The sequence below is a fragment of the Ambystoma mexicanum genome, chromosome 4q, assembly GCF_040938575.1.
Source record: "Ambystoma mexicanum isolate Mex_15411 chromosome 4q, UKY_AmexF1_1, whole genome shotgun sequence".
Classification (NCBI taxonomy): Eukaryota; Metazoa; Chordata; class Amphibia; order Caudata; family Ambystomatidae; genus Ambystoma; species Ambystoma mexicanum.
This window is the reverse complement of record NC_090928.1, coordinates 717912547-717936436: the sequence shown is the minus strand read 5'-3', so window position 1 is coordinate 717936436 and position 23890 is coordinate 717912547. Positions and strand designations below refer to the sequence as shown.

General features: G+C 43.8%; 1 protein-coding gene across 4 annotated transcripts in view; it reads right to left on the bottom strand.

The window, feature by feature from the left end:
• Nucleotides 1–23890, bottom strand: part of PLCB4 (phospholipase C beta 4) — a 1535154-nt gene that overhangs the window by 447513 nt on the left and 1063751 nt on the right. For 2 of the 4 annotated variants that reach the window (XM_069608295.1, XM_069608297.1), the window contains exon 18: nucleotides 11319–11412. In XM_069608295.1, coding sequence (XP_069464396.1) covers nucleotides 11319–11412 — 94 coding nt within the window. The remainder of the gene's footprint in view (nucleotides 1–11318; nucleotides 11413–23890) is intronic. The other 2 variants (XM_069608296.1, XM_069608298.1) reach the window with 1 other exon arrangement.

Here is a 23890-nt window from a genome sequence, read left to right as displayed (position 1 = left end):
CGCTGCGGGAAGTTTCATACATTTTTAATAGATGTTGTGTAATTATGTTTGTACCCATTTTTTTCCACATCTCTACCGGGAAGCCGTTGGGCCCCGGGGTTTTCCCGGGTTGGAGGTCCGCTATGGCTGCGAACAATTCGTCCTCCGTGATATTCGTGTCTAGGAGGGCAGTTTGTTCAGGTGTTAGAGAGGGAAGGGTAACTTCCGCTAGGATTGTGGTATCACTGGGGGAGGTTGGTGCTTTGTAGAGCTCCCTATAATAGGAGGCGAACCCCTCTGCAATGTCCCGGTCCGCTGTTAAGAGTGTGTCCCCCTGTGCCCTAATCGCCCTGACATGTCTGAGCCCTTCATCTCGCTTCTCCAGCCATGCCAGCATTTTGCCTGCTTTATCCCCAGTTTCGTACACTCTAGCCCGCATTGCTGTGTGCGCCTGTTTGGCGTTGTCGAGGGCGATGTTCTGTAGTTGTTTCTGTGCTAGTTGAAAATGCCCGGAGAGATTCCGGTTGGCCTTGGGATATATGGGTTGCCTTTGCCCTCTGCACTCGCAATTCCGCTTCCTGGATTGATTTAGCTTGTTTTTTCTTATGGGCCGCAATCCAGGAGATAAGTTCCCCCCTTAATACCGGTTTATATGCTTCCCATACAGTTGTTGGGCTGCCTACAGAGTGTTTGTTCACTTCAAAGTACAATTCTGTAGTTTTTTGTACATGCTCCAACAGTTCTGGGAAACCCAGGTAGTAACTGTAAAGCCGCCAGGTAGGTGGGGGGTCGGTCTATCGGTGTTGATTTCTATCATGAGTGGGGAGTGGTCTGATATGCCCCTGGGTAGGAATTGCGCTGCACTTACTAGGTGTATTTCAGATGTTGGAAGAAAAAAGTAGTCAAGCCTTGATAATGAGGCATGTGCCCCAGATAGGAACGAGTATTCCCTCGTGTCAGGGTGTAGGTGCCTCCACACATCTTTCAGTCCCATGGCATCCGTAAATGTGGCTAATTTAGTGCGCGTGGAGGGGTTTCTCGCGCGGACATGTGTGCGATCAAGCTCCAGGTTCATTACCTCATTTAAGTCTCTCCCCACTATCACCAAGCTCGAGGGATCTGCAGTGATTACGGGTGTTAAGTCGTCAATTAGGGAGGTAAATAAGGTTGTTGGGGCATAAATGGCTAACATGGATATGGTGCGTCCCCAGAGAGTCCCGGTAATATGTACATATCTGCCTCCCGTGTCCTGTGCAACGGTTAACAGTTTGAAGGGCAATCGCCTGTGTATTAGGATCAGGACTCCCCGGGCCCCCATGGAAAAGCCTGAGTGCAATGCTATGCAGTAATTTGATCGCTTGAAAAGGTTGCAGTTCATGCCCGCTAAGTGGGTTTCCGTTAGGAAGGCTGCGTCTGGCGCATGTCGATTTAGTTGTTGTAATGCTACTGCCCAGCCCGTTCACATTCCAAGTCATAATCTTAATGGACTTGGTGTTATTCCTGTTGTTGGATTCCATCATATCAGATAGGCATTGGGCGTGGCGGGTTGTGCTGTGTGTGTCGTGTGATAGTGAACTTTATCTCTCCGGTGGGAGCCAGAACCCGACCTATAGTGTGCTGTAACTTCTGTTTCCGAGTGGAACCACAGGCCATTTTAAAACAAGGAACTAAACAAATAACTTCTGATGCAATTTCAAACTCCCATACTCCGCCCCAACATGAAGTATCTGTCGCCCGAACATCAGTTCGAGCTCGCCAATGGTTTGCTCGGACAACAGTTAACAACCCCTACAACTTCTACAACTGTTCCCACGTAACTAGGGGGGTGCGTGTGTCCAAAATGGCCGCTATATGTTTCCTCATCCGTGTCAAATACCTTGTTGCATTGTTTCCACCGGATGCCGATCCTCCGTCGTGGGACCCGCCATTTTGGGTGATAGCTGGTACCTTGTCTCCCGCCTCAGCCCTCCCCAACAAGTGGTGGCATAATGTCATCACGGTGCGGTGGCTGGTCCGGGGGGGTCTCTGGCCGGAGGATTTCCAGGATGCGTGGGTCTGCTTCTCCGATTCGGTCTCCAGTCGCCATCTATGTGTAGTTCTGCCCACCTCCATGCCTCTTTAGGGTCAGTGAAGTGGACCGTCATCCCTTTATGGAAAATTTTCAGTTGGGCCGAAAGATTAGGCCATATTTGACATTTAGAGAGCGCAGCTGTCTTTTGATTTGCTCAAATGATTGCCTCGCCTTTTGCACTTCTCTTGTATAGTCCGGAAATAAGGCAATTCTGGAGCCATTATGGGTGATCAAGCCCCTCGTGCGTGCCATTTGCAACAATGCTTCCCGATCTCTGTAATTCAGGAACCGTGCCACCACCGTGTGTGGCAGGGATCCAGGCGGGGGACGCCCCGTGGGCACTCTGTGAGCTTGTTCTATCGAGCAGAATTTGGAGAAGCTCTTTTTGTCGAACAGGTCGATGAGCCATTGTTCCAGGAACAGTTCCATGCAGTCACCTTCGGCCTTCTCAGGCAAGCCTAGGATGCGTACATTGTTCGTCTCGACCTGCCCTCTCCTTCGTCTACTCTCGCTTCTAGTACCTTCAGGCGGGCCGTGGTTCTGTGGAGTTGCTGCTCCAGGTTCCTTAGTCCATCCTCTGTCCCAGATATACGCTGCTCGGTCTCACCGGTGCGGGACGTAAATCTTTGGAGATCATTGCGTAACAGCGAGACATCGACGCTTATTCCATCGATTTTCTGTTCCATGGAGGCACGGGAATCATAATGTCCTTCAGAGAGATTGCTCCTGTTTCCTCCTCCATTGTTTCACTGCAGTCTTGCTCTACCGGTGCATTCGCCGCGGCAGTGGTGAATTGATCAATTTTGCTTTGAGTACCGGTTCTCCTGGATTTTTCTTTTCCCATGTCAGAGGTCTTTACACAGGAGTTTCTGCATAACATGTGCTGCCAGTGAGTCCGATGTCCGATGAACACCTTTCGATTTGAGTGGCTGTGTGCTGGGGGCCAGTTAGGGCTTGGCACGGGGACAAGTCTTGGTTTGAGGCACCTCAGGCTCTTCATTTGCAGGCTTCTCACTTACACTCATGCAGTGGCGCAGCTGTGTATCACGCGCGGGGCGCTCCAGGGAGTCTCATCCGTGCTCACTGCCCCTTCGACCAGGCCTGTCCTCGTGTGCGTCCTCTTTAGGCGTAACACTTTCTCTCTCCTGGACCGTCTGGCGGATGAGTGGGAAGCTTGCCACCCCCCTCAGCGGGACGGGCGTCGGGGTGGAGGCGAGGCAGCATTCCTCTCACGGGCAACCCCCACGTAGCCCCGCTCTGTGCCTCACCGTCTGTTACTGTCCACCCGCACCCCCTCGGTGTCGGGGGACGTCCCAGGTCCGCTCTCCGCACCTCTCGTCTCCTTTAGCCGGCATCCGTTCACAATCTCGTATCTTTGCTGCATAGGCAGGTTTACATCGGCACGTAGCCTGGCGCCATCTTGGAATCGCTCCCTCGGGACACTTCGGGGAGATCTCGGTCCTCCGGACGCCTCGCTGTCGCACTTTTCGCTACAATTTTCTCACGAAAATTCGCAGCAGCGGTTCCCCTCGCCGAGGGTGTGATTAATAGTTGTCGTTCGACACGGGTGGCAGGTGATTTAAGCAGGATGTATGTAGCGGGGACGGGAGCTCGAAGGCTCACATCTGCATCGTTTGGTAGCTGGCCACGCCCCGCACATTGTACAGTTTTGGGGTGGGCTGAAGGTGGAGGATAGATACCCCGAGAGGCCGCTGGAGGCTGGCAGTGGGCGTGTATGCTAGATGCAATATTCTGGCGATAAGGCAAATTAGGGCTAGTCCACCATCAAAGTAGCAGGTGAGCATATACTAGGTATGGCATTCAGGTAATGGGGCATATCAGGGCTAGTCCCACATCAGAGTAGCAGTTAAGCATATGCTAGATGTGACATTCAAGTAATAGGGCAAAACAGGGCTAGTCCCGCAAAAGAGTAGAATATGCTAGATGCGACATTCAAGTAATAGGGCAAAACAGGGCTAGTCCTGCATCAGAGTAGCATATGCTAGATGCGACATTCAAGTAATAGGGCAAAACAGGGCTAGTCCCACATCAGAGTAGCATATACTAGGAAAAGCAATCAGGTAATAAGGCAAAGCAGGGCTAGTCCCACATCAGAGTAGCAGGTAAGCATATGCTAGATGCGACATTCAAGTAATAGGGCAAAACAGGGCTTGTCCCACATCAGTCTCTTGGCTATTACCTGATGGTGAATAGGGATGAGATTGAATTCAGCTCTAATATATTCCACTGGTAAACTTTGTGCAATTGTTAACACATTCTGCTAACATTTGTCTAAAGTATTCAGTTGTCTTGATTTTGTGCCCCCGTTCACCCCCATATTTCACAGCCTTACAGCATGCCAGGTACACGCTTTAATTTGTAAAAGGCAATTATGGGTTTGAGTGTGTAACCACAGTGCTGATTCCCGAAGTTTCACAATGCAGCCAGAAACTGTTTTGCAACAGAACTGACATGCTCTAGGGGCTCATTCCAAGACAGCATTTTATCTATGATTACCCAGAGATACTTGTAGTTAGTTACTACTTCTAGTCTGATGTTGTATATTTCCCATGCTGGATCTTTGTTTTGATTCCTAGTGTCATTAAAAATCATAGTCTGAGAATACATGGAGCAGGTTCTGTAGCCCTACACATGTGTGATTCTTTAGTATAAGGTCATCGGTGTAGCCTAACCACTGGGTACCACTGGGTAGCATGCTGCCCAATCTTAGGTGTATAGATTTTGGCCACTGCTAGCTGTGGGGTACATTTACCAGCCCAGCAGAACTCCCCTGCACCACAAAACTGCATTTTCAGCAGTTACAAGAAGAATGGTGGCACTGACTCTGCTGAGCACATAGTCCCTTGCATCAAAACTGCATTATTAGCAGTAACCAAAAGTAATGGCTGCACTGGCTCTGCTGCGCACATATGGAACATAGAACACCAAGAGAAGGGCTGCAGTTATTTTCTACATGTACTACAAAAAGAAGAATTCAAAAGCAGCCTGCCTTAGCGCTGCTATGCTGCCAGCTCAAGACCTCCAACTGAAAGAGAAAATGTTCTGTGTTTCAAATTGTTTTGCACTGGTGCTATTTCCATCTTTTCAACATTATACAGTTTGGTTCCAGTAAAATACATCCATTCCCAGCTATCTTCAGGAGGAACACCATCAAAGGAGGGTCATTCCTCCTGGAAAGGCATTATGTGTCAAGTAAAAACCTTGAAAGAGCAGAGAAATTTGTTTCCGGATGTATGGCAAACGTTTACTCTTGCAACAAAGTAACATAGGCAAATCTCTTCACAAGAAGCTCTCTCCCTTTGCTTATGTCACTTTCAAAGAACCCTTGTTTTGAACAGATTCCTGTGTATTAGAAATTGACCAGAGCTATGGAAATGTTTAGAATAAAGATGCAGAAAAATCACATTTTTAAATGACCAAGGAAAGTCAAATGAACTCGTGTGGAACTGCTCTGCAAAGTAGAGAGTTGATATGGTCCAAGCTCAATGGAAATAATACTGTAACATGCAAAACTATACATGCTGGGAGTGCGTTAAGGGGGGGCGTGAGACGGGTAGGTTCTCTTCTAAAAAATTGAATCTGAATGCAATAAACTTAAAAGCATTTTAATTGTGCGCTGCATCCCTGGCCAGTAGAAAGAGTCCTGGTCTGGAGTGTGCTGCATCTTTAAAATCCTTAACATAGCGTAAAGGGTAGGTCAGCTTGATATAGATGACTGATACTGCTGTATTATTATGTAAGTCTAATATCATATTCAGTAGGCCACTTGGTAATCCCCATTTATGTAGTTTGCTCCACATTAAGCCATGATCCACTGTGTCGGAAAGCTGCAATTAGACTGAGGTAAGCAGTATATGCCTGACTTTTGTATCTAGATCTCTCGTGGTCAATGGTTGTTACTATGGACAGTATATTTACTAGTATACAAGATCCCTTGCGAAACCCGGTTTGATGTTTGGGTAATATGTGTTATTGAGTTATCCAGTTGTTCAGTTCTTTTACACTAATTCTTGCGGATACTTTTGAGGAAGCATCTAGCATTGCTAGAATTCTGTAGCTAGCTTGTCCTTATCCAGTGATGTTTTAGCAGGGTGTTTTTGTTGCCTTCACCTGGGCCACTGATTGGGTGTCTCTTCGTGACCTTCCCTTTCTTAGAGCAGGTCTGAGTTCAAAAGTGTAGACTGCTGTTTTAGGACAGCTTGAGTGCATCAATGGATGATTTTCAGGGTGAACTGTATTCAATGAGGCTCGAAGCTCTATATATCGTGCGTTGTCCTGTCCCTCGCTAGTGGGCAGTTGAGGTATGCTTGTTCTTGTGGTATAGCCTCAGTCGTTCGGCATGTCGATCATGTTCTCCTGTGTCTGAGAAGCGGCCCGCTACACCATTTCTAGTGCCTAACCATAATTGCAGCTAATGACTTTGACACGTCTACTGACCCAGGATTGGTTATTTTTTATATAATATAGTGAAACACAGTAAAAGAAATGCTAAACGATTGACCAGCTAATATCTATGCAACAGGACATTTAGGTAGTTATAGATTCACAGACATTGTTACAACAAGGACAAAGAATGCAGGTGCCTATTTGATCAAATCACGGCGCTAGAGGATAAACACTGTTTGAACACTATTTTCCTTGTTTTTTCTGTTTTTCATTTTTGATTTCTGATTTTTGATTTTTGCATTTGAGGTCCGAGTTGTTAAAAACCCAGAAATAGAAGACCCTAACCGTAACTTAAAATCGCAAATGGGTCTATGCATTATTCTGACTACAGATGTATTTGTAAATGCACTATGAATAAGAGTAAGGTATATTGTTGTGCAATAACATTTCCACCTTGCTAAATCTATGTATGTGTTATTTTATTCACCACACTTATATGATTAAACAATCGTTTTTTGTCTAAAAACATAGCACGCAGAGAAATGATCATGGTAATGCATTGAAAATGTTGTAAATGAAATCAAAAGCGCTAATTGAAGACGTCCAAGAAAAACAATTAGTCCGAATTTCTTATGTAATAAGAGAAATATCCAGACAATTGGTACTTGAAGGTTCAGAGGGATTTAAACACCTTGCACCAATAAACATAATAACTTGCGGGATTTATGTATGTTGAATTCTAAAGTGGCAGGACACCTCCAGTTATAGCAATACATTTTTGCCTATCGTCCTCCCACCACGGGGGCACCTTTTTGTTAAAAAAAGACCAGAGGGCTGTGGCCACTCTCTTGCCTAGGGATTACCCTCATGGAGTTGATATTGACAAAGTCCCCCAATTTATAAATGTATAGTCTATAGTGCTTGCAGAATATTCATTTACTCTGGTGTGGTTTCCTGGTGTGTTAAGGTTGGCACGATCGTTCAACATGCGCAGCCCTATCAATGTCAATGTGCTATACCAGAGCATACCTTTTTTGTTATGGTTCTGTTGTAGAAATACCACTTTTGGTATCTACCAGAACTCATCTGGCAGGTTGTTGCCACAAGAAAATTAATGAGGATGGCAGTTTTGTATTAAGATCGCCGACAACCAACAGGGCAGCAGTGTTCCAGTCTATGCTTTCAGTGTTAATTATTCCTTCAATGGTGGATGTATTTAGTTTGGTTTATTTGCATCCTGGGGGATTATATACATTCATTATACGGATCTGGGTTCTAGATCCTGCCAAATCTAGTCCAGTAATTGTGCCTGCTCATACATATGGGTTCTCTAATGCAATCTCCCTAATATTTAGTGTATTCTTAGTGCTTATGATTCGGCCATCACTGAGTCTCCCCTTATTGCCCTTATTGGCCATCTTTTGTATGCTGTTCCTTCCATCTAATGTGTATATTTTTGTACACCAAGTTTCTCGCAAGACTTGTACATCATGGTGGTTTGCATTTCGTACTATTCCACCCGGGTCCTGATAATGTGAATGTCCCTGTGAATTTCACATTAATATTTTGATGTCTCCTGTATTTTCATTGTAGGCCATCATCTTGGGTATAGTGAGTAAGACAGAGGAGAGCCAGCCCCACGTGTCCTGTTCCAATTCCTTGGTATAGCTTTTGTTGACAGTGTGATTAACTTACACGGCTCCACTGCCCTTATGGGTGATCCTAATGGCCATGCTTTCAGTTTCCCTAATACACCTCTAGTTAGAGAGTTTTTTGAGTTTGGTACAATCTGTTTCCTCTGAGATGTTGTCATTGAGGTAGGGTTGGCACCAGCATCCTAGTTTACACAGGGACTCAGTATGCGTCAATGTCAGAATGGCTGCTGCTTCAGTTGTAAAATGCAGGATTGAAGTAGTTGTATCAGTATCGTCACGTTGGTCCACTATTTCAATTTTGCTGGTGCTTATCACCCTTAACTGAAGAATTGCATACTTGTGATATGTAGCACCTGTTTAAGTGTACATGTCTAATATTCCAGAACTATCCTTGGATAATGATGGTTTTGCCTATGGCCATATTTCATCCATGCATCTTTCATGTCCAACATTGCCATGAAGTATACCTGTTGAATAGTGGTATGATGTCAAGTAAGGTGGTCATCTGGACTTTTTGTAGTTTGATGAGCACTTGGCCAGCTGCAAGTCTTCTAAATGCTGCACTGTTTTGTCCTTTTATGATCCCATGAAATAGGTTGTATGTATCCACCTACCTTTATGTATGATATATTTTTACCATCTGACCTCCTCTAGTAGGATAATGGCGACTTCTGTCTTGAGGAGTTGAAGGTGGCCCCTTCAGTATGAGAGTTCCATGTTGGAATGCTTTATGGGGAAATCAGGAACTCAATACCGCAACCAGATTTTAACATGTCTAAGATCCACTTATCTGTGTGGGCTGGCTCCCATTTGTGGGCTAAAACGTCTATTCTTCTCCCAACTGGGATACATTGGGGAGAACCTGGTGTAATGAGTCATTGTTCTGGAGCTGTTCCACACTTGGCTGGGCCCCCTCCGCCGTATGATACGCCTCTGACCTGGCAGAAAATAGAGCTTGGTGTGTGCTTGTTGTCTTTTTTCTGATATGGCAACAGTGGTTGTGATCTGTATCATCTACTTGTTTGAGGAGTAGCACTTCTCTAGAATGTTCTTCCTGACAAGGTCTAAGAGACTTGATTATCTCATGTTGATTTTTCACCTGTTCAAGGGTACCATCTACTGTCTGGTTGAATGTGTTTTCGCCATCCATAGGCACTTTGATTAGGATTACATATGCCTCCAGTCTACGCCCTGCAACTCTTAGCCATGATTAACTCTTCACGACAGCTGTGTTAGTTGCCTGTCATCTGACGGCTCTTTATGATAGTACTGGAGGACATTTTCCTTCAAAGATAATACCTTGAGCTTGGACTCTAAACCCTTCTCTCACATCTTTGAGTAGTGCTTGCACCTCACCCCATTTTGATATTTCATATCTGCTGAGCTATGCTGTCCACTTAACATAAGTATAGTGACACAGGAACAGTCCTGGTGGCACCTACTATGTCCTATAACTTCCATTAAACAACTTGCAATACTGTGAACTATTTACTAGATGGTGGACTACTCATAGCGTTCAGCCCTATAAACCCTGTGCTGCAAAATTGAAGCTGGGAATTTTCTAGCCACCTGGGCCACCCCCTGAACAGAGTCAAGGCTTGGTGGGTTCACAGCGGAGTACAATCCCCCCAAAATGGAAGTACATGGCCTGTTCATAAGGGGACTTGCAGACTGAATTGCAGGTCAGAGACCCCACATATTTCTATCCACGGGTTGACCCGTGTGTTGGCCACAACTCGGGGCCCTAACCCAGCTTGGACTAGAGGATCATATCGGAGGGGTAGTACTAGGCTATTTGACCCTGCCTCACACGACACCACCACGTTTCGACAGGTTCTGTCAGCGGGGGAAATGCTATGGAAGGAGACCCAAAAGTTGAGTTTCTAATTCAATTAGGGGTTTAGGGGTTAGGATTTGTGCCTGTTTGTGGGAACAGAAAGTGAGTCCAGACGTGACGTCTTTGCAAACGTTTGCTATTAATCCGTCCAGTGGTTAGTGATGTAAGTGTGACAGGAAATGCGTGTATGGAGAGTGAGTGGGAACACGTGAGTGTCAGGATTCCTCTATAACTTTGCAGCCCTGACACATTGATGAATGAATACAAGACTCCCCCAATACATTCGGAGCCCGGTCTATATTGCTTTCAGAAGGTTTTGTTCATACTTGTCAAACAACTCCAACATTATTAGCTGCCCAAAAAGTACTTGTCCCTATTGGTAGGTTAACGTAAGAAGAATTACATACATATTTTCAGCACATTTTAAAATTAATTCCAGACCAGGATTCATATGACGACTGAATCTCACACATTGTTTTTTGTAGGCAGAGATTAGTGAAGGCGTGCTTGCTTTACTTTCCATCAGAAAACAATCCCTGATAATGTCAGGCATGACATGTTTCGACACAATATATTCGACATTATATCCTAATGATACCTATGTTTCAACCTATACACTAACACAATCACATAACAGATATTCATACACACATATCCTTCCTTCCTTCCTTCCTTCCTTCCTTCCTTCCTTCCTTCCTTCCTTCCTTCCTTCCTTCCTTCCTTCCTTCCTTCCTTCCTTCCTTCCTTCCTTCCTTCCTTCCTTCCTTCCTTCCTTCCTTCCTTCCTTCCTTCCTTCCTTCCTTCCTTCCCTCCTTCCTCATCCATCCATTCTTCCACTATTCAACCATCCAAAAAGCCATCAACCTATACAGACAGAAGCTAAGTCTCTCTCTCTCTCTCTCTCTCTCTCTCTCTCTCTCTCGCTCTCTCTCTCTCTCTCTCTCACACACACACACACACACACAAACACACCCCTCCCACGATCATCCAGGCAGTCACACATGTGTCCATCTAAAGAAGGATAAACATCCATCCATCCATCCACCCCCACAAGCACACCCATTCATTCATTCGGCCAAACACCCACAAGCATGCAACCAATAACTAACTCATCCACAGAAGCATAACCAGACAGCCTCTTTAACTCATCCACCTGCTAACCCATTTCACTACACACCAAAGTCACCAAACAATAAATAGGCACATTTTCATCCAAACAAAAGATTCATCCATTGGCGTTGTCAATGCTTCTTAACGCCTGAAGAAAGTCTAACATTGCATCAACAGGGCCAAAGATGCATTTTTTTTATCGTTTACTTGGCAAACTACGATGTAATCTCTTAGCAATTTTTATTAAAACACGACTTACTCTTTTCGACTTCTGGCTTCAACCTTTTGTTTTTGATGAGTATTTTCCTCTTCAGGTCATTGGGGGAAGGTAATGGTCGGCCTGGCTCAAGCTGCAACACAAAGAAAAAGAGGAATGCACAAAAGCAAGAATAATCTTCCTTTATTTGCATGCTGAGCTCAAACCCCCTAAACACATCCTCTTTAATTGGCTAGAGGAAAGGCTTGCATTTATTGCTCAGCCACCCATGATTGAATTCTTCTAACAGCTACGAAAAATGAATCGCCAGTGACCAATAGACAAAATATAGGCAGTGGTCTGGGGCCCTCTAGTGGCAACACGTATGACTGCACACATTAATGAAGAAAGACATGAACAAAATGGGAAGCTTGTAGTCATGTCCGTTTTAGTTTTAACTATAACATGGCACTTTTCCGCCCCCTATAAGTCAAAACGAATGCATCCACAGCTCGGAAGGAAGGGATGGCATTCGAGGAGGTACACAATGCTTGTAGGTGTTGTTCAGTTATTTACCCACCCATTGACTGCCCATGGCCATGCTAATCCCTATGGCCGTTCCCGCCTACTTCCTGCCCCTAACATGTCCTCCTTGGATCTCTTTGAGCTAATTTTATTAAACCTTAACATCAAACTTTTCACTCAAAGTACCCTCCAATGTATTTTCTAAAGCATTCTTCTGGTGGATACTGGTTTAATTGGTGCTGTAAACACACTAGTGGTGTAATAAAAATCTCTTAGCCAGGTCTGCCTTTAGCCACTTTATTTATAAGCAATAAGACATGCATTAGCAAAGCCAACAGTTTCAGCTTCTGTATATGTATTAAATAGGCATTTGCCAGGAACTGCTCGTATATGCTAGGTACTGCAGATACCATTAATGGCCACTTAATACCGTTATGCTAATGTCTGTCAAATACTTTTCCCTTATGTACACAAAAGCCCAAACTGTTGGAGGCGCCACTGCTTGTTTAATGCTGGCATTGATAGGGATCCTTCTCTTAAAATAGCTTTTGAACTGTGTGATTAGAAATTCCATTTCTGTTTCACCTATTTTCGTTATTCCCAGAGAAAAGTAAACCGAGCAATTGTTTCTTCCAACAGACTCTTACATCTCTCATGTACGTACATTCAGTATTTTCATTTTATCAAGCCCCATTAATTCCTTTTCTAGTCAGATTTTGAAAAGTACCACAGGACTAAAATAATGTGACACATATCATATACTTGTTTAATGAGGAATTACTTTTGTCTGGGGGTGTAGTGATATTATTATTAATGGTACAGGGCAGATTATTTTCTCAGCGAAAGATGCTGGGGCTCTTGTTAATACTTGTCAGGCCTTCATAAAGACACCGACTGGACATGATAAATCAATACCACTAGTGAAGGTTAATGAGCTGTTTTCTCTACTCTAATATGTGGAGTAACTCAAAGATGTAACACGCCCACTTCCATGTTTGAGACTCTGAAGCTTTATGAATTGTACTTATTATTAAACAAGAACCACATAATGTCAACATGTAATGCATGTGCTCTTAAAATGGCTAATGGACAACACCTACAGTAGTTTATTGCTGTGGTTTCCAACTAATACTAGCCACAGCAACAGAAATAGCAGGATCAATAATAATTCAAAGTTGCCACTGCAATTTCTCAATAGTGTATCTGTCCTGATTCCTGACATTGACAAAGTTATGAGTACATTCTTGGAGATGGAGAGTGGTGTTGAGGTGGCCAAAGCATGGCTGGAAATACAGTACATCACCTATCCATTAGTGGCAATATACTGCTGGGGAATTGAAACTCATTGTTTGTTGGCTGCAGAAAAAAGCAAGTTATTAGTTAGGAGAAAAGAGTTATGAGAACTTGTGGATTTTAATTTAACGCCCAGGGAGAAAAATGCTACATGATGTGACACAGGTATGTGGAGCCTTTCGCTTTTAGTTTACCTTTCGGAATCCATATCTGTTGATATGAGACTCAAAGTACTCAATATCTTGCTACTGGTTTACTGTTCTGTGCAAACATGTGGTGAAGGCCTCAATCCAGATTCCAGGCGGCAGGATAGCTCCATAGTCTTCGGAGGATAGCTCAGGGGCAACATGCTCGCCTTGGAAGCAAGACGACTTGGAGCGCCACAGGTTCGATCCCCGGGTCTGTGTTTAGAAACCTCTGGGTATTACACACGTTATAAATAACCTATCATATCATGCATTTTGAGTGCATTGATTGGGATAAGACACATTGCTGGAGCATGTGCACGCTTCGTATGCCACTTAACGAAATCTGCACATTACACATGAGCTCATAGATTTGCATTTAGGAGTTTGCACAGGTAATAAGCGTCCTTAAAAGAACAGGCCACCACCAAAGAGCAGAGCCATTAGCTGACGTCATTATGGGATACATCAAAGAAGCTATTTGTAAACATTCGGCTTGAATGGCAGAAAATATGATTTCATGCCTACATCTTTGACCGGCTTTCAGTAAGGCAACTTTACATGCCCAATTGCCAGGTGTTGTCCTTGCTGGCAAAAAGATCCATTACACTGTGTCTGTTTTGAAATTAAATTGGAGCACCCTTTCACCGGGTGAATAGGGATACCCTCTAGGCAGCATTGCTGGATTGGGGTATCCCAAGAACTTCACTGAAAATCACCATTGCCCAATAGCAAAATACCTCGCTGCTCATAGGCCTGGATGAGGAGGGATGTCTCAGAAAGAAAGTCTGCATTCAAATAGGGGGCACCGACGTTATTATAATTCTTGCATGGCTGATGTGTCATCATAAGTGCACATTTCAATTTCCCGTATTTTACCTCCATAAACCAGTACCTCCACAAGATATGGTTTGTTCATTACACACCAAACCAGAAATAAAGTGTGGTGGGCAAACAAGGTGGAACTATAGCATGTTTAGAGCGTTTCGAGATGGCACAGAGCGGCAACGGTTACAGTTCATATGTGTATGGCGGTATTCTGTCCAGCTCTACTTTGGATTGGAAACGGCACGTGATCTATGTTAAACTGAAGGGATTTCATGGCTGTCAGTCATCGCCTGATTTGAGGACAAATTTGGGGCCCCGGCAACGTTACTTTTGCTACAGGGTTATATTTAGTCCCGGGAGGATGGCTCAGCAGCAACGTGCTCGCCTTGGAAACAAGACGACAGGGTCGAACCTGGGTATTAAGTGCGTTACAAAAATACACAACTAAGAGTCATATTCTTTTAACAGCGCCTTAATGCCCGTAGCTGTGTGAGTGCTTTAAAAATGCTAAATAAATAAAATACAAGTGGCTTTGCAAAGCCACCCTTCGTTTGCCCTCTATCATCCCAGCAAACTCTGCTACCCCCACAGCCTACCTGTAGCCCCCAGGGTGCGCCCCCTATGTACAGCGCGCAACTGCTTCCCGGCTGCATTGGCACTTTATGCATGCCTTACAGTCAGTCCTTCCCTATTGGGTCCGAAATCTGGACTCCATCTCAGAAACGCTGTCTAGTCTCAGGCTCTGATTAAGATAAGGAACATGGAATTGGGGGTTGGTCATATCGTGAACCCAGACGTTTTGTATCTTTGTTGTTAAAACGGAGGGGACGAGCAGTCTCTCTTTATCACATAATGTCTCGGGTCAATACACAGTTCTTCTTGGAAAGTTTTGAGAGCTTGGAGCCGTCATATCTTGCCTGCTTGGTCTATACAGTAGATCCGGTTACTGCTAGCACTGGCTGAACACGTGCTGAAACACATAGGTATACATATGAAGATTATGCCTAATTGAAGCCTAGGTGTTAAATCGCCTATGCCTTCTACCTTGAATGTATGTTCCCAATGTTACGGATCTATAGCACAAGGTTACTAGGTGGGCACAGCAAAGCGTATCATGGCTGTGCATCAACCAGTCTCCTATTTGGGAAGTGCGAAGTGGTTGGTAACCCTGGGTGAACATTTTCAAAAGGGAGCCGCGGGCTCCAAGTGAGAATCAGGGAGGTTGCAGGGTGTCCAAGTAGGGCAGCACATTGGACTCTTCACTAAGATTTCTCAGTACACTAACGCACCTACTGAAGAGCTGCAGAGATGTATGTGTAATGTGCAGGCACCAGGCTTGAATTTGAGTACTTAGAACTGAGCCTTTCACCCTTCTGAAGATTATAAAATGAGTAACATTGAAGTGGGCAATTGTAAGACTGTATGCCAGACCGCAGATTCAGTCACACGTCAGGCTTGCTTAGGTCTGCTTTTTATCATTCAGAGGTGCCCATTTTGTGTATTATTAAGGTTTCTAATATTGCAATATAGGGAATTTATACCAGATATGGAGCTCTGGGTTCTGGAAGAGTAATGCAGTAGGGGTGCATGAAGCTTCATCATGCTGAGTTTGTTTCCATGAGTACTTGCAAGGGGATGTACATTATAAGAACGTAGACGAAAAGCTCGAATTGCAAAATGCAGAGGCCCACTCTGCCGCATTTTGCAATTTGAGCTTTTCTTATTTGATTTTTTTGTCCCCTGCATTGTTTCTTGTATGCGGGGGAAACCCCTGAAGCCCCCGAACCCGGACAAACCGAAGTAGGCATGCAGGGGACATCCATCAATCCCAGCTCACCTACCTCAGTATTTTTCGAATTCAGTATTTTATACCTATGCCGAATGCAGCAAAAATGTATCTACTTCCCTCTAGATACGATCTTTCGGGTCGATGCACTCGCAAGGTTACTTATTTGATGATGGGGAGAGTCCATGGCTCCAGATCGCAGAAAGGCCAGTAGGGGTGACGCAATGTCAGTCACATGTCAAGCATTCCTAATGTAGACTCGGATGTTCCTTAAAAGGACACCATTTAGTCCGCTAAGATTGAAATGTTATGAGCTCTGTACCGGGGGAAAAACATAACATATGTCTATGCAGGTGTAGTGAGCACCATACATTTTCCAGACACCAATGTATATAAGGGGCTGGGCAGCCCATCACTTGTACAGCAGCACAGCCCAGCTGGAAAGTAATAAGACACCTTTGTGAATAAGGTGACCTGTGAATTTCTCCAAGTAATGCTAATAAAATGCATCCCTGCACATATTTTATTTGCAGTACTTTTTTGTGAATTTGGCTTTAATTGTGTATTATAAAAAAGGATTACAGTTTTTGTCAGCTGCTGCAAACAAAGAGCTAATTTTGGTTTCAGTATAAAAGAACAGCCATGTGCAAACCATTAGTCATTGAGACACTGGGCTTTGCGAGTATCCCTGGCGGGAAAGGCTCTGTACTTCTGACCTATTCAATTAACTGTATACTTTGTTTGCTTTGAACAGGTGCTGGCAGGAACACGTCTGACCTCTTCAGCGCATTGTCTGCTCCAGCATTTCACCAGGATGAATGCCATAGGATTAACCGCTGAAAACCTAAGGGGATCGCGCAAAGGTGGGCACGAACCGGAATCACCTGCATACAATGGAAACTCTGGGGACTTGGGGTTTGGCTGAATTTATTCTCCTGGGCTAACTGGCTGGCAGAGCATTCCTCGTGACTGTAGTCTCCTTCATTTGTGCAAAATGGATGCTGTATCAAAAGAGTATCTCATTATTGAGGGTGGCATGTCATGGAATGAACACGCCTGGAACATGGTATCTATATGCAAAGCACACCCGTCTTCATCGTGAGTTTCATGTTACTGGTAAAAACCTGAAAGTTTAGAAATGTTCTAGATTTAGAAAACCACCCTTTTCATGAGCTGCAATGGCTTGTAGTACATAGAAAGGACTCTGTAGGGCAAATAATCCATATTTACCCCACGAAATACTTTTTATGTACCCTATGGTGTAACAATTCCATGCATGTGGCGCAACTCATAATTAGGTACTATCTTAAATGCTTTTTTAAAAAATAAAACTTACATATGAGTTACGATGGCCTGAAGTAGATAGGAAGCACTAGACGGGGCAAATAACCTATATGACCCCTGTGATACTGTCTATGTACCTCACGTAGTAAAATCGAATGTGATCAAAACCCATAATTAGGTGGCATTTTAAAACCAAGTAGCACTTAATATGCTGCAGAAGTTTACAGTTGTCCCCCCAGACCTATAATGAGGGCTTGATGTTTTGGTAATGGAGGATGCCATGCAATCCTTGATGATTCCTCCAATGAGTCAACTTTGTACTGGTAGGCCTGCTACAACCTACTGACTCACAGTGGAGAGGTTCCACACTTCAGCCAAAGTAAAGACTCGAGGCTGGGTGTGGAGGTCTCATAAAATAGTGCTGTCAGAAACGGATTTGCAAATTTAAGACGATGTGCGTATGCATAGGGTATTTAAGTAACAAGGTAAGTGCCAACTCTAAGCATTTAAGTGGTCCTAATTAAAGTACAATAACATTGTGTAATGTATGTAAGCATTGTTTTTTTTTACTCTTTGATTCTGTGTTTTGTAGTTTGTTAAAACGAATATACCATAAAGACAAGTACAATTACAATTGCCATAAAATAACAGCAACTACTACAGAGACTGTTGTTTAAAAGTAAAGAACTGCACATAACACATATTTTGTCTGCTGGTTTTTAAGACCACAAAGGGCTTGTACTCAGGCAGTAAAAAGAGACCTAGGGGGTCCTAAAGACAACACAAAACAGACACCTTAATGTGTGGAAAGAACTAACTCTCCCCCCGTTTTGCTAATTTTGTTGTTTCACTTTGGACTTCAGCTGTGCAACATCAGACTTAGTGCTGCAATATTTGGTTCATTAGACTCACTTCTAGACGCAAAGAAAGACTGCTACATTCATTGATAATTATACACTTTATATGAGCGATCGCATCATCTAGAATCAATCACTGTGATTAAATACAATTGTTGTGCACAAACCCAACACATGAAAACAGTTGTTTTAAAGGCACACATGCAATTCAAACTTTAGTTTAGCATGGCATTCAAATACACGACTTGTTAACATTCTGCATGTAATGGCTATTACATTATATATATATATATATATATATATAAATATATATATATATATATATATACCTTTGTGTTTTTAATTGTCTTTGTCCCTTCCTTGCTCAGCTATAATTGGATGGCTCGTTGTACCCTAACCCTCTGAAATAAAGGGGCACACTCCACCTCAAAATGTAAAGTTCAGCTTACTTCATTAACCTTTTGGTACTGTAAAGATTAAGGAAGTGTTGCTTTGCGTCCAGTCGGACACCTTGCTGATTATCCTGCAGGAGGGATTTATTTATTTATCTTTCATACTCACCATCCAAATCATTTCTGGTCTCCCTGGGACTTTTCTGCGCTCACACCCACGGCCCACAATCTCCTTTCTTGCAGCTAGGTATGCCACAGCTCGGCATTGGTCAATGCCCCTGATCCAGACCTCGAATTCTCCCCAGCCAACGCCTTCTGCTAACGGCATCTCCCTGTGCAGCTGCACTCCAGGCCACATCTCTGATCTTCAACCCCACCTTTTCTTCCTCTATTTCAACCCCTTCGTTCATCTATACCTCCTCTATATGCCCATCTGTACATTTTCTTTAAATGTGCCCACCTACTTCATGATGTCACCTCTCACCACACCACGTGTCAGCTTGTGTAATTTTCCAGCCCCTACCTCAACCTTTCACAACAATTGTATGTAATCACAGTCATTGATTCTAGCTGATGAGAACGCTCATATAAAGTGTATAATTATCAATGAGTGTAGCATCCAGAAGTGAATGAGTCTAATTAACCAAATGTTGCAGCACTAAGTCTGATGTGCACAGCTGAAGGTCCAAAGTGAAACAACAAATTTAGCAAAACTGAGGGAAGAGTTATTTGTACCAACATATCCAGTAGAATGTTCACCTCTGAAAAGATTCTGTGTTGTGTTTCCTTCTATTTTAAACCCAAGCATGTACTGTATGTTTGCGAGGTAGCCCACTTTTGCACGGTGGGGGCAAGACGTGGGAGTAGTACGGCTGCCTGTGCTGCGTCTTTCCTGTCAATAAATGGAGAACTTATGCTTCTCTTGCTTGCCACCTGGCCTTCCACAAGCGAGTCTTCGAGAAAGGTCAGTTGCACATGTAAAGAAAAGAATAGCAGCACATGATTTTAAGGAAAAGGCAGAGATGATTGTTGCTATCCAACTTCAACCTGCAACCTGACCGCTTTTACTTTTGAGCTGTTGGAAAAACTCGCAGAACTGTCACGTTAAGGGAATTTGTTTGTTTTTTTATTCTACGCAATGAGATGCGAGACTTATCATAATTATTTTGTGGGTTCCATTCAGAAGTTCAAGAAGCAACAACCACTAACTTGAGTAGCCGTCAAACGATAGGCTCTGTCCGAGATGTGGGGCACAGGCATTGGAACAGAGTGAGACCAGCCTCTGATGTGTGCTCACAAGTAGAACCCGGTGGAATTTCTGCAAGTGAGGTGACATTTCTGGTTGCATTTTCTCTTTGGTCCTGTGAAAAACGATTTTGAGTACAAAAACGTTTGCATGGGAGACAAAAAAAAACATTTGAGGTCTGTACATGGTGTATTCACCATGTCATGATTTTGCAGTAATTTTGGCAACACAATGGTGAAATTACCAAAATGTGCTCCTATTTATGATTTTACAGTAAACTTGCCAAATTGTACACAGGAAGCAGACATTATGTTTGGGGTTTAATTCACTAAAGTGGGCCAATGTATCCGCTATTTTGTACAATTATTTTGCAGAGACGATACGCAGGAATTCAACCACAACTCTTCTTGAAGCATGGTCAAGTAAAGGACTTTATGCTATAATACTTATATCTGACTAGAGCCACTCAGCCCTTATGACTGCACTATGAAAATAATCTGTGCACAGAAGCATGTGGTTTGGAGATTGTAATACTGCTTGTAAATCTGCTTATGTTCATGCTAGTGTTTCATCTGTGGCAGTGAGGTGATATGTAGAGTGCGTCCTTGTGCTAGCGACTGTGGCTGTGTACAGATGTGATGCTGTGGCACACGCCAAACGTAGAGACACAGGCCCTCATTATGGGTTTACTGGTAGCCCACCGGTAATTTCAGTGGGTTTCCGGCAAACCTGCTTTATGGTCTCTGCCGCCCGACGTCCCGGTATTACTGTGATATTATGGCATCACTGGTGGAGTAATGGTAAGTTACCATTCCCATGGAGTCCTGCAGGACTGGGTTGCCACAATACCCGGCACCTGTAATATCGGTGCCTTTGTTTGCAGCTATTATCTGCCGATAGGGGCCTGAACTTCCGGCAGGTCAGGCCTGCTGGTAGTTCAGTATTACCCAAATTGACCTTTTACAATTGACCTTTTGTCCTAATTGACCTAATAATAGTGGTCCTAATTGACCTTTTGTGCAATTGACCTTTACCTTTATTTTACTTTTATATATATGTGTGGGGTGGGTTTGGGGTAATAAATGATATAATGGGATTGTGTGGGGGGTTGCAGGGATTTTTGGATTGAGTGGAGGGTTGCAGGGGGTTTCCCCCCTGCATATATGTCCTAACCGACCTTCAATTCATAATCAATTGTGAAAAGGTCAATTCTCCCGCAATCAATTGTGAAAAGGTCAATTTGTATACATCCTTTAGTTCACAGCCTCTACCAGAAGACTTGGAGTGAGCCGGTCCAGTAAAAATGCCAAAGCCGGTGTTACTGACATTTATTCGGTCATTTTTACTTGACCGGCACACTCATAATGAGCCGCACTGTTCAATGTGCCTCCCATCATGTCCGTGTGTTAGGAAAGCGAATTGTGTTGGACATTAGATCCGCAGCTTTCCTACTGTGAGCTGGGCTTTATGGGCCAAAAGGACTACTGCATTGCTTTATTTCACACTGCTGCTTCTCTTAATTAATGTTGTTTTGGGTTTATAGTTATAGTTTCGACAGCCATAGTTTCAAATGCCAATAGTTCCGACACAAAAGTGCAGAGAAAAAAAGTTTCGACTTTTCTTTTTTTTTTGGGGGGGGTTACCCCCCCAAAACCTTGTTTTTTTTAAACACTTCTTTTACAATACTAAACTTACTTTAATATATATAAAAAAAAGAAACTTTTTTTCCGGCACTTTTGTGTCGAAACATTTGGCATTCAAAACTATTATTTCGAAACTTTGACTGGACACCATTGTTTTGCCAGATAAGGATTGGAGTGTTGCAGAGTTTCTTAAAGGTCTCTTTTCTAGTCAGGTCTGTCTCAGGAGTTTAAATGCTTCATTAATTTGGTGTTTAACTCTTAACCAGATCTCAATCCACCGATGCATCATAGGTTCAAGTAAATGCACTCATTTTTCTAAAGGTTCTCTTTTGAGACAATGCGCCTGATCTATTTGTTTTTACATCCCGTAATACCAGAACACAAAAGCACCTTAAGTTCTAATCAATTGACTGATATTTTGACAAGTCATCGGTTAGGACATAAATCATGATTTGTGTATTGTTGTCACGTGCATCAGACTCACTTTTTAATGCATTGTTTTGTGCTTGAGAGGGTATAGTTCACGATTGCAAGGTTTTGCTGTGGCAGATTTCCTCGAATTCGATTTCATCTTAATTATTTTAATGAATTTTGGTGCAAATATATGTGGGGGCTGACTTTAGGCGAATCCATAATGTAGTTAGCTTATTGGGGGTGCTGAGGGAGTCACCCCCGCATTTATTAGTGGAATAATCTACCACAAATTAAAAAACGATTACATTTTTTCGATAAAATATTTTCGCCATCATCACATAAAACCTTCTAACATCATTGACAGCACAGGCAGGCTCCTTCCTGTAAGTGTTAGTACCCTGGTGGAAAACACCACCAAGACTGTAGACCAATTTGCTGCTGCGTCCCAAATGTTTACACGTATCTCCACATGGTCCCCTTTGTCAACTTCAATGTGTTAATCAGCCACTGTGGCAATGCCTTGGAAAATGCATCACTCTGCTGCGATGACAACTTCCTCACAACTGCCAGGATGCCAAGCGTACTTGATGTCTTGTACATTGTTTGTATATTTTCAGTGTAGTGTAAAGGCACAGTTTAATGCTCGTGAAAATAAGGAAACCTGGATGCAAGGTGAGTTCAACTACACAAGCATCACATAGGCACAGATAGGCCAAGGTAAGACCTTAAATTAGAGAGGGAATACGAGTGAAAAGTGAAAACATGTTGAGCAGAATACATGCAGGCTGCAATGCAACACACCGACACAACAAGAGTGCGCATGCCGGGGAAACATGGCTAACACCAGGCATAGAAGGTAAATGTGGCCCCATTGTGACACTGCAGAAGGAAAACAGCTGTTTCCACAAACAGACCAGGAATGGTAAGGGGGAAAGCTACATGAGGGGTGGCCTGCAGCAGCCGTAGGAACAGGCCAATGTTCATGGAGACCTCACCTCCTTGCACCTACACACTGCGGGCACCCACATACATGCAACCATTGCACAAACAGCTAGATACGCAGGCACAACAACCAGGAACATCACACACCCTAGCAGTAGAAGTGCCGCAACATAGCAATGCACCCAAATGTACACACACATTCAAACCCATTACCCCAGTGCCACTCCAACTCAGTGTGATAGGGGATATCCCTTCATGCTGTACCTGATATCGGCCACACTTATCCATCACTCTGGCCTAGAAATGAGGTATAACCATGCAAATAAAATGAGAAAATCATTGAGAGAACAGCCTGGATTCTGCAGTCACATTTCTGGTGCCATTGTGCCCCTGGAAGGGCACCCCAGTATGACCCCCACATGTATCTGTTAGTTCACCTTGGTGTGCCTAATGCTCCACCATATTGTAGTGCACATAGGAACTGTCCTTGGGGGGACAAGTATCAGATGACACAAACCGACCCGGGTTGCCGGTGCATTTTAAAGCAGCCCGGGCAATGTGCATGCAGTCTGGTGAACAGACGTTTTCTCTGGGTGAACACTACAGCATGCAATCTGTGCAACCAGACAATGATAAGAAGCAGCATGAAACCTCTTTGGTCAAAATGGTGTTAAGCCTACAACTCTCATACCCCAACACAGTAGGCGGCACCTGTGTGCCCTGTGGACAGTTCTACCAGCGTGTCACATACAAGTGACAGTTGAAGCAGCATATCGGTCATGCTGACTACCCATGACATCGCTCTGAATCATGGTTACTCATTTTGTGGCCCTCCAGATGTTTTGGACTACAGCTCCCATGATTTTGCACTGCTGACTTCACTGGCTAGGGCTAATGGTCTTTGAAGTGCAAATCATGTTGAGGTCTTTAAAACGAGGAACTATGTAGATAGATCACGGTGCATAGTTAATCATCTACTATACATGTATGTATGTATGCATGTATGTGTGTGATTTATAAAGTGTGAAAGTATTTGGGAAGCAATGGAGCACTGTACATATGGGAAGCACACAGTGGGGTACAGGTAGGGCATGGGTGTAGCAGAGAAGCTGGGCTAGCTAGGGGAGCAGGGGAGGGGATAGTTCAGAAAGGGAAGAAGTAGGGTATAGTAGAGCGATCAACACTGGTAGGGGAGTCCCTTATGAGATTGTATGAGGGTTCCTACTCTTAAGGTCCTGCA